The following is an 11,831-nucleotide window of genomic DNA, read 5'->3' as shown; positions in this document are numbered from 1 at the left end:
ACACAACCATGTTACCAGAAGTGTGCTCATCCAGCCACACCCACCTTTTGCTTCTTATTTTGTTTACCTTGTTTGTTGTCAAAACCCAGGGTGTTTTTGTAGCAGGAACTCCTTTGCATGTTAGGTCACACACCCCTAATGTAGCCAATCCGAATGAGTTTCTGCTGTTGGGTGTGGCCTAATATGCTAATTCGTTCCTGCTGGGCGTGGCGAACTTGGAAGCCAGCCGGAACTCCGTTCCTGTGTGTTCCTGCCCAAAAATAGCCCTGCATGTTCCCAGATGTCATCTAAACAGGTCAGTATACCCCAATCACCCCTTAAACAGGTCAGTATACCACAATCATCCCATTCAGTACGCCATGCAAAAAGGAACCCATTAGAGCTCCAGCTGCAGGCCTGCATGTTCCCAGATGTCATCTAAACAGGTCAGTATACCCCAATCACCCCTTAAACAGGTCGGTATACCACAATCATCCCATTCAGTACTCCATGCAAAAAGGAACCCGTTACGGCTCCAGCTGCAGGGTCACTCTTCCCTTAAATAGACAGAACAGCAATACGAAATGGCTTCTGCTTCAGGCACCAGCACCATATTCCTAGGCTGGAGAGAAGAAAACAAATTCCTTTAAGAACATCATAAAGTTCTCTTCACGACCACCAAGGAAAATGGCGATGGTGCCTAAAAAGAGCCATAGGAAATCTCTGTTCAGGTTACTGAATGAGGGCAATGGGAGAGTGGAATCTAGTTACACCTTAGAAGATTTGTTCCATTTTTATCCCACCTTTCCTGAAAAGGATTTAAAGGTGGTAGACACGGCTTTCCATGGACTTGTACCTACCCAGGTACTGTTCCAAGGCAGACTGGTTATGCTGATAAACTATTCATCCCACAGTCCCTTCAACAAGAATGACAAATGGATCAGAAGGAAATAACCCACCTGAGAGGCACAAAATATTGATGATAAATACTGCCACACAAAATGACATGGATGCTTTAATAAAGTCTTTAAGAGATACACAATTGCCACCTATTTATTATCTTCTACCAGCAAAATACAGTCAACGAATACCAGGTTATAGTGCTGCTAAATGAGGCAAAAAGCCATTGAACATAATACATGTAAAAATTGCCATCTGAAACAGTGGTGATTTTCTCTTCACGGCCCCAGTTATTAACGGTAACAAGCCATTTTCGGTACACTACAAGAATCACAGCAAAGAGGCAAATTGTATTGACTGTTATCTATTCTGCATAGCAGTACTGCCCTTTTTCACGATTTGTAAAAGACATGCAGTACATAACATAGAAACAAGAAATGCAAATATTTTTCCTGGAACATTTTTCACAACAGCAGCCCTAAGAGGTGTTCGATGAAACTTCTACCGTGAGTCAGCCAAAAAACACTGACCAAATTAATCCTCTCATGTTTTAACTTCTTATCACAAGTATGACCAAATACAGAAAAGAAAGGTTCTGGTAGAACTTTAAACAAATTCTCAGCAAAAGCAGCAGGACCAGGACCACCACATTCATGGGAATTTTTCATCCACTGTACAGCTGTGCTTCCGCATGCCCATTGTAACATTCAGGAAGGTACTATTATCCTGAGACAGACATCCGACAGCGATTAGCAGCTCCTAAGCCAACAGAAGCATTTGCCAAATCTGGTATGGGCAGTGAAAGGAAACAAGTCTAAAAATTTCCATTTTCTGCTCAGTATCGTCATTGCAGGTAAAGCTTGTACCGAGACACGTCCAAATACTTAAGATGACAAGCACAACCTGAATATATGATTACTACAGACTTGCAGAAGACAACCTATTATCCTATAGGGTCTTCCACTTAAAGATACTTAACACGTAGGTCTACTGTTTTGGTTTTTAATGGTATTCCCAGTAGTCATGTATGGCTGCGAGAGTTGGACTATAAGGAAGGCCGAGCGCTGAAGAATAGATTCTTTTGAACTATGGTGCTGGAGAAGACTCTTGAGAGTCCCTTGGACTGCAAGAAGATCAAATCAGTCAATCCTAAAAGAAATCAACCCTGACTGTTCCCTGGAAGGCCAGATAATGAAACTGAAGCTCAAATACTTTGGCCACCAAATGAGAAGGGAGCACTCCCTGGAGAAGACCCTGACGCTGGGAAAGACTGAAGGTCAAAGAAGACAGGGACGGCAAAGGATGAGATGGTTAGACAGTATCATAGATGCAACGAACATGAAATTGAGCAAACTTCAGAGGACGGCGGAAGACAGGAGGGCCTGGCGTGATCTGGTCCATGGGGTCACGAAGAGTCGGACTCAACTGTGCGACTGAACAACAACATTTTATATTAATGACAATTTTATTATATATAATAATTATCACTTTATATATAAAATGGTCATTACTCAGTGGCACAGGGTCAGATTTACCTTCTCTTTGACCATCTACCAGTATCCTCTGTGTTTGAACTGTCACGGCAAAAAAAATATTTTCTATACTGAGTTAAAACAAAGTGACATTTTATATAATCTGTGTCACTGTGTAACTTGTTGAAGTTGACACACATAGGATAACACTAAACAAAATGTCCCTTTTGGAAGCACTAACAATTTTTAAGTTTGAGACTATTAACGTATCTTCTACATCACATATTTGCCCTCAACATTTAGTGCAGGCCCAAGCACCAATGCAACAATACAGCAATGACAACACTGAGATCAATCACCCCCACAACAAGCACAGTGAATGGGAAGTCTGTGTATACCTCTAATCCTTCCCTCTCTGCTTAGTCAAGGAAAGGAAGATTCGAGCTCATCAAATTGCCTTTCCCATCAGGAACATCAGCACAATGGTGCGCTGCTGTTGTAATGAATAAAAATACATCGCTAATGAAGCGGGGCAAGAGTTTTGTCTTCACAACGATAGCTAAAATCAGTTCATAGAACTGGAGTGTCCAGAGGTACTGGGTTTGATGCGGAAGCAAAAGTTAATATACCAAAACTGAAACAGTAGTCATACATAGATTAATTCCCTTTTAAAAGACTGTATTAAATGTTCAATATTAAATTGAAGGTCAAAGAAGACGGGGATGGCAAAGGATGAGATGGTTAGACAGTGTCATAGATGCAACGAACATGAAGTTGAGCAAACTTCAGAGGACGGCGGAAGACCAGAAGGCCTGGCGTGATCTGGTCCATGGGGTCGCAAAGAGTCGGACTCGACTGTGCGACTGAACAACAAAAATTAAATGTTCTTCAAAATTTAACTTACCTTTGAAGATCTCAAGTTCTTTTCTGTAAAAGAACAAAGCAAAATAACAGTTAACAGATTCTTGCAGACAAACATGGAAAGGACATAAGATAGGGCAATCGTTTTCAATTTTTTTATCCATTGCCTCCACCTCCTATTACATAATCTACCAATCTGATCTGGATGGCCCAAACTGGCCTGATCTCATCAGATCTCAGAAGCTAAGCAAGGTCGGCCCTGGTTAGTATTTGGATGGGAGACCACCAAAGAATTCCAGGGTTCTTACATAGGGTTCTTACACAGAGCCAGGCAATGGCAAACCACCTCTGTTATTTTTACTTTTTAATATTATTTTACATAGTCCATCTTTTTCACTGGGACTCAACACAAATTACGCAGAGGGAGCCAATACAATTGACAGGATGGGACATTTTAAAAAAATGAAATTAAGAGTTGGGTTGAAAAGCCAACCAAAAATATTTTTAAAAAGAACTGAAGCAAAGCATGAGCATTAACACGACACAATAAATGATGCGAAATTACACTGTAGGATCCAACTAACAAAAAACTATACACCCTAATACATACCACAGCCCCTAATAATTTGTCCAAACAACTGCATGAATCATTTTGCTCCACCTCCTATTACATAATCTACCAATCTGATCTGGATGGCCCAAACTGGCCTGATCTCATCAGATCTCAGAAGCTAAGCAAGGTCGGCCCTGGTTAGTATTTGGATGGGAGACCACCAAAGAATTCCAGGGTTCTTACATAGGGTTCTTACACAGAGCCAGGCAATGGCAAACCACCTCTGTTATTTTTACTTTTTAATATTATTTTACATAGTCCATCTTTTTCACTGGAACTCAACACAAATTACGCAGTGGGAGCCAATACAATTGACAGGATGGGACATTTAAAAAAAATGAAATTAAGATTTGGGTTGAAAAAACCAACCAAAATATTAAAAAAAAGAACTGAAGCAAAGCATGAGTGCTAACACGACACAATAAATGATGCGAAATTACACTGTAGGATCCAACTAACAAAAAACTACGCACCCTAATACATACCACAGCCCCTAATAATTTGTCCAAACAACTGCTTGAATCATTTTGTACAGCGCTGCGTAGCTTGCAGAAAGCCAAGAGTGTGGGAGCCTTCTGGACCTCCTTGGGCAGGCCATTCCGCCTTGAAAACCCTACAGGTCAGCCACAGCCTGACAGCACTTCACACGCGCACACACACACAAACACACACACTCACGCACACGCTAATCTATAACCATAAAATAATTAACACATAAGACCAAAAAAAATAATAATTAAGCCATTGTACAGACGATCTAAAGCAGCTAGTCAGCCAGTTTACTACAAATCAAGTTGTAACACCAAAGAGAGGACTCAAAATATGTGCATCTATTTCTAGAAATTAACCGCAATGCGCTCACTCAAGAAATACATTCCGAAGTCTCTGGACAACAGCAGAAGCCCAGCTCCTAACAGGTGATCTCTGTTCCCTAAGTTCAGGTAACTTAAACAAGGCTTTCCCAACTTATATTAATGCAAGGGTTTAAATCTAGTGTCTTTCTATAAGATGATCTTAAACTTTGCTTTTCCCTTTAACAATGATGAGCAACAATTTTTTGCTGAGGTTTCACATTCTCACACAGGTCCTGAAAGTGGCAATATTTTGAGATCCACATGATGTGCAATAGGGTAAACCCAGATATAGAATCTTTAGTGGACAGTGCTAGGCTTTGAACCCATCAAAAATGTCCACTGAAGGAAGGATTTCCATCAGCAAAGCACAATTTCCTTTCCTCCCCCTTCCCATTGCTGCCAAAAATGTCCCTTGAAATCGGTGGCCTCCTCTGCAGGGAGGGAGGGAGGGAGGCAGGGGACCGGCCTTCCTCGCAGGGGTGCTGCAAGCCAGCCCTCCCATCTGCCCCCTGCAGTAGTGTCACCCCCCCAGGAAAAGGAAAAGGGCAGCAAAAGTCACTGCCCCCTCTGTGCTCCATGGGATCCAACCAGTGTCCCCTCTAAGCTGAGTGAGTGTGAGCCAGCTCACAGTTTTTTAACCTCCGGCTCACACTTTTTTGTCTCAGCTCAGGAAGGAGGGCTCCAGAGCAGACTAATTTATGCAGTAGCCAAATTGCTCACTCACAACTTTAATGCCGGGAGCTCACCAAGTAGACGTTTTGTTCACAAGAGCCCACAGCTTAGAGGGAACGTTGGATCCAACTCCTAATTTCAGCAGCTAAGTGAACAGACCTACCACAAAGAACAGTTATTTCTCTACCTGTAATCAAGCTGAATTTCAAAACTGATAACTGATCTTCAATTTACCGGGAATCAAGGTATTGATTAACAATTACGGTAAGTACATTCCAGCTGTTAGCACAACAGCTCCCACAAGGGAGTCCTTGACTTTAGAAATGTTTGGAAGCTGAAATTGCTATAAGGAATGGAGAGATGCTTGTTTTTAAGGAGCCCAAATATTTCAAACTATCAAAAGCTATCTCGAAACCTCACTGGTTATTCAAAAATTGGAGGTATTGCGTTACACACTGTAGACTGAAGAAAACACATTTGAATTTGAGGCTTATTTAAAATGTTTTCAGAGAATTCTTTAAAGAATACTGCATAAAAGTAAATGCAAGCTATTTTTTTTTAATAAACATGTGAAATCTGTCAAGCAAGCTGTCAATCGTTTCACTTGAGCTGAGAAGGGGAATAAAACACAGTGATGAATGGAAATGGGACAAAAATCTGCCAAGTGTGGTTAGGTGCATTTTAGTACACTTACAGCAAAACTACACATTATGTTTCCACACATGTGAGGCTCCAAAATGGAGCAAATATATCTCCCCCCCACCATAGGGCTTTCAGCTTCGGAAACTGGCATGCAGGGGGGAGGCAGGAACCCCTCCTTCTGCCACGCCATGGTCCCAAGCCCGGTTGGGCCCCTGATGTCCTTTAAAGTGCAGCTCTTCTGTGGCTGCAGGGAGTGCAAGTGGTCCACGGAACCTGGAACTGCCATTTAAAAAGTGTAACATGCAGTTCTCACAGAAAGACTACTCTTCATGGATAAGGACTACCATGATGTGGGAAGTCATCAATGCTTTCTCTCCCACTATCACTGTTTAATTAGCTTAGCAAAACTAGGGAGACTGCATCATCATTCATTTCAGCTGTTAAGAACATAAGAGAAGCCAATGTTGCATCAGGCCAATGGCCCATCCAGTCCAACACTCTGTGTCACACAGTGGCCAAAAATACCAGGTGCCATCAGGAGGTCCACCAGTGGGGCCAGGACACTAGAAGCCCTCCCACTGTCCCCCCCCCAAGCACCAAGAAGACAGAGCATCACTTGCCCCAGACTGTTGAGAATGGTCAGTGTGCTTACCTTGTGTTCTGCAGTTTTACATAGGTATGCCACATTGTGCCATTTTGTATTTCATTGCCTTTTAACCCCACTGTTCAATTCCCCGCCCCCTTTATATCCATGTAGACATATATCCGCTGACGAAGGAGTCACTTTCTACATCTGACAAAATGGGTTCTAGCCTGCCCTGACTTGGATAGCTCAGGCAAGCCCGATCTCATCAGATCTCGGAACCTAAGCAGAGCTGGCCCTGGCTGGTATTCGGAAGGGCGATCTCCAAGGAATACCAGGGTTGTGACCAATGCTCCCTCTAAGCTGTGGAGTCCTGTGAGCAAAAATTCTACTTTGTGAGCTACTGGCATTAAAGTTGTGAGCTAGCGATTTGGCTACTGCATAAATTAGTTTGCTCTGGAGCCATCCTTCCTGAGCTAAGACAAAAATGTGTGAGCCAGAGGCTAAAAAACTGTAAGGTAGCTCACGCTAACTCAGCTTAGAGGGAACACCGGTTGTGATACAGAGGCAGTAGATTGCAAGCCACCTCTGAACGTCCCTTTGCCTTCAATCCCCATTAGGGGTCACTAGAAGTCAGTCTGACCTGATGGCAAAAAAAGAAAGAAATGGACTCTAGCCTGCAAAGACTTATTGCTGTAATGAAATCAGTTAGTTTTTTGTTTTTGGTGTGATACAGCTATCCCCTCTGGAATTTAAACTATAAGAAAAATACCACTTTGGAATCTGAGGAAAGCGTCTAAGAGAAATACAAGTTCCCTTTTTTGGGCTCAGCAGAAGTTAATGGCCACTAAGGATTCTGAAAATACACTTTTGAGAAAATACACTGAGATTCTATTTCTTTCGGCTAGTATTATATCAGCCTAAGAGTGACCACTACCTCCTAAGAATGAAGATTTATTGGTGAACAGACAGCCCTTGCCAACAAAAGCCTTTTACTATTCTTGGGGGGGGGGGTGTTATGCCATGAAACTCTGGGGTTTTATTTATCGAGCTGAACCTTAAAGCCTTTTCCCGTACAGTTTCGCCATCTTGCTTGGTGTGAATATTGCAACCTTTGTGCATGCAATGCCTTCCCACTTCAGTGATGTAAGCTCTGGAACTTAACTGAGCTCATTGATTCATCTCCAGAGCTTCTTAAAAAGACACCTTTAAAAAAGCCAAATAACTTCGCTTCAGTTCTAGTGCCAACTGGCTTTCCAGTTAAATCAAACTGAACCACCTCATTACTACTTGATCCGAGTTTATCCCTCATAGCCATTTATCGTATTCTCTTTGGATGCCAGCAGTAAACCGAACACTGCAATTTCTCCAGAGGGCTGAGTGACAACTTGATGAACAAATTTATCACTTAGCTCATCCGGAAATAGCTGGACCCTATTGTTGCTAGCAGTATTTATTTTCTCATCTGCGCCAAAGAAATCAAGTCTGTCGTAATTATGCAATGCCCTTTACTATGAATCAGAGCAGTGTTGACAGAAAATTACTAATATGGCAAATCAAGACATTACTATTCCTAGATGGCTGAACGTCTAACAGTGCAGCCCAATACACAGTGACTCCAGTCTAAGACACTGAAATCAACGGACTTAGACTGAAGTAACAGCAAAGGACTGCACAGCTAAGGAACAAAAAAAAGAAGCCATTTTTAGTACATCATAGAAAACGGTATGAAAATGGGTGTACAATTCATAATTCAAATCTGCTTTGGAGTATTATTACAATGATTTGGAAAAGATTCTCGCTCTATTTGCTACTATTGAATATTGACGAAATTAAGATTTACTTAGATTTAAATCAATTACCAAACAAGCGGCACACATTATTGCCATACTAAACTGCTGCAGTTCAGTTTAAGATAAAGACCTCCTGGACATACAAAATGAAACAGACAGCTGGATGTGAAGGCCATCTGGCTGCAATATCCTCAGACTGCTTTCACTTTCACTGCTCCTGGACTCGAATCCTGCTTTCACTTTGGTTTTTCAGCTGTTCCTGACCTACACCCAGCTTCTCCGTCTTAGCGTGACAGGTGTAAGAAGCTGGACCACCACAGAACAGATCTTTTAATCCCTTTGCCAGTGAGGGCTAGGAGACGTTATCACAGGAAACAGACTAATCCCTGTTCTTGAAAGGTGTGCAAATTTGCAACTCCTCAGTCACAGAGAGAGAGAGAGAGAGAGAGAGAGAGAGAGAGAGAGAGAGAGAGAGAGAGAGAGAGATTAAGCTCAGCCTTTGCTTATGTACAGAACTTAAGGCTCTGTAGTCAGTTAAATCAAATGTAAAAATTTAAGAGAGCAATACACTCAAAATTACCGTTTAGTCTTCTTGTAGTTTTCCAGCTGAAGTGCCTGTATGTGCTTGTATCTTTCCAACTCACACTGTCCACAGAGATCCTCAAGATTCAGTAAGTGGTTCTCCATTTCCTTGAAATTTGCTTCCAACTGGACTGTAACAAAATATTTGTATTAGACTAGGCTATGATCACTCTCTCAGCTAATAACAACTGTCATTATAAGTGTTTAAAGAAGGCCAACAGTAAATGGGAAGGGGCACGCCTCAGGGACAAAGTATCTGCTTTGCATGCAGGAGGTCTCAGTTTCAGTCCCACATGTCCAGTTTAAAAAGGATCAGGTAGGAGATGGTATTGGAAAACCTCTACAGTCAAATATGTTTGTGATTGCTTGCTTTTTAATTTGATATTTTTATATTATTAACTCTCACGCTTTACTACTTTGATAACAGGGATGTATCAACAAGTTTAAATTTCTGTATTAAGGATCCTTGTTTCTCTTAATTTTAGGTTGTTCCCTTCCCCTGATCCTGTAGATCTGTAGTTTAGAAAAACAATAAAAAATGTTTGTTTTTTTTAAAAAAAGGAAAATCTCTACTTGAGACCCTGAAGAGTCACTGCCTGACAGAGTGGATAATACAGACTTTGACAGAGCAACGGTATGCCTCCCTATAAGGCAACTCAATGTTTACTCCCTGCGTCTTCTTTTACCCTCCCTAAAGTCCCATTATATTGGTCTGTCTGCTAATATCTAGGCTCCCATCCTCTCAGCTTCCCACTTTGGGTTCTACTCCTTGTCCCAGCCCTCAGTATTCCTGCCGAGCAAAAGTCTGTGCTTCCTACTTGCCACTACAGCAGAGGTCTACCTATTCTTTCAGAATGTGTGAATGAAGCACTTATGGCTCTTCAATGTGAACAACTGGTCATATGTGGAACTACCACAAAGGAGCTGTTGGAGCAGATTGCCTCTGCATATGTGCTTGCAATATCCAGTAAACAGTGTACTGTTAGTGTAAACTAATATGTAAGAGCCTAAGGGAACATTCTGTCCAAGGCTTTGGACAAAAACGGTAGGGACCTAGCAGAAGAGATTAGGAAGAGATGGCAAGAATATATAGAAGAACTATACTTTTTTAAAAATATATTTTATTGAAACTTTTTTAAAAACAGAATAAACATTGTATGTAATTGCAAAGCTGCCAACAGTAAAAGCACCATCAAAATAGTACGCAAGAAAACAGTAATCAACATTAAGGGAATCAATATGTCATAATGAACCCATGCTCAGTAGCTATTTCAAACATTAAAATATAGAGTCTGACTAAGAATGTTGAGGGTCTATAAACGAAGCCATTCCATGTAATGGGGATTTTGAGGGATTATATCATGTTCTACCATGTATTGAAGGAAGGAGAACCATGTTTTGACAAAGTTAGATTTTGTTTTTGAGGCCATGTGTTTTCTGTCATTGTGTGTTTCAGCAATCCTGTCCATCATGAAGTGGTCCCAGCATTTGTTTCTCCATGTTCTAATATCTGGTGGGTCCAGGGATTTCCAAACAGCTGCCACAGTTAGCCTAGCAGAGGCTAGAAGAGTGGAAGTAAGAATCGAGATGCTCATATTCCGGGAGTCTCTGTCCACTAGCTGCAATAGTATTACTGCAGGATCTAGAGGGAGCTGTTGAGATGTGATTGCTGCGATCTCTTCAATCACTTGTCTCCAGAAAGATTGTATAGCCGGGCATTCTCACCAACAGTGGAAAAAATCACTTACATCCCCACACCCTTTCCAGCAGAGATGATTATAGTCAGAGTGCATATGTCTCAGTCTTACAGCGGAGAGGTACCACCATGTTTGGAGTTTGAAAAACTGTAGCCGTATGGAAAAGATTCTAGATTTGCAAGCGTGTGAGCTCCAGATTTCAGTCCATTGTTGGGTGGATAGCTCTCTGCGAAGATCTTTGTGCCAGGCTGTTTTATTCGACATAAATTTGTCTTTTCCCTCTTCCAGCAAGGATTTGTAGACCTGTGAAAGAATACCTTTTGTTTGAACAGCTGATTTGTCAAGAATGCGCTCGAATATTGTTTCGGGTCTTGAGAATGTTCCTTGATCAGCTGCCCAGTCAATCAGGCTTTTGATTTGATATAGTTTCAGCCAGGATATTTTTGTTTTGAATATTTCTTCGAAGTGAGATTTGGGGTGGAGATATCCTTTTGGGGCAAGATCTTGTAGTCTGCAGAGTCCAGCGTTCGTCCATGTCAGGAAAGCTTCTGGTTCTTGGCCGGGAGTAAACCAAGGTTGATTAGTGTAGTTGGACATAGGAGACCCCCTCGGTGCTAATACTTTCCTGTGTGTATCCCAGATTCGTAAAGTGGAGTCTAAGAAAGTATTGTATGTTATGTTCTTAGGTCAGCTGGCTTTGGGCATCCATATAGTGTCTTGAATAGAAAAGGGTCGTACAAAAGATTGTTCAATATGATACCAGCTTGTAGTTAGATCTTTCTGGAGCATCGTTATTACGTTCGTCAACATTGCCGCATGTTGGTACCGGCGGAGTGAAGGTAGTCCCAAACCTCCCATGTAGCTTGGTCAAGTGAGATGTCTGTGGTCCACTCTGGATTTGTTCGAGTTCCACAGGAAGTTTGTCAGTGTACGTTGCCATTTTATGAATTCCTTATCCCCGAAGAATATGGGTATTACTCTAAAGAGAAACAAGAAGCATGGAAATATAAAGCTTTGTATCAGTTGCAGCCTGTCTGCTAAGGAGAGCTGATGTTCATTCCAATTCCGTATTTTCCCTTGAATATCCTTATGCGTCCTGTGAAACTTGCATTCCAGAAGTTTATCCAGATTTGTGGGTATTTGAACGCCTAAATGTCTCAACTCAGAGGTTATCCATTTGTAT

The 11,831-nt window shown here is 41.7% G+C and overlaps 1 protein-coding gene across 1 annotated transcript in view; it reads right to left on the bottom strand.

Annotated features, from left to right (window-relative positions):
• DTNBP1 (dystrobrevin binding protein 1) overlaps positions 1-11,831 on the bottom strand; it is an 82,963-nt gene that overhangs the window by 44,304 nt on the left and 26,828 nt on the right. Inside the window, exons 6-7 of the mRNA XM_015407568.1 lie at positions 8,950-9,082; positions 3,256-3,278 (exon numbers count right to left, since the gene is read on the bottom strand). Of these exons, the coding sequence (XP_015263054.1) occupies positions 3,256-3,278; positions 8,950-9,082 (156 nt within the window). The remainder of the gene's footprint in view (positions 1-3,255; positions 3,279-8,949; positions 9,083-11,831) is intronic.

Source organism: Gekko japonicus, unplaced genomic scaffold (genome assembly GCF_001447785.1).
Source record: "Gekko japonicus isolate JY-2015 unplaced genomic scaffold, Gekko_japonicus_V1.1 scaffold3310, whole genome shotgun sequence".
Lineage (NCBI taxonomy): Eukaryota > Metazoa > Chordata > Lepidosauria > Squamata > Gekkonidae > Gekko > Gekko japonicus.
The sequence above is the reverse complement of the archived record's forward strand: the minus strand, read 5'-3'. Positions and strand labels throughout refer to the sequence as shown.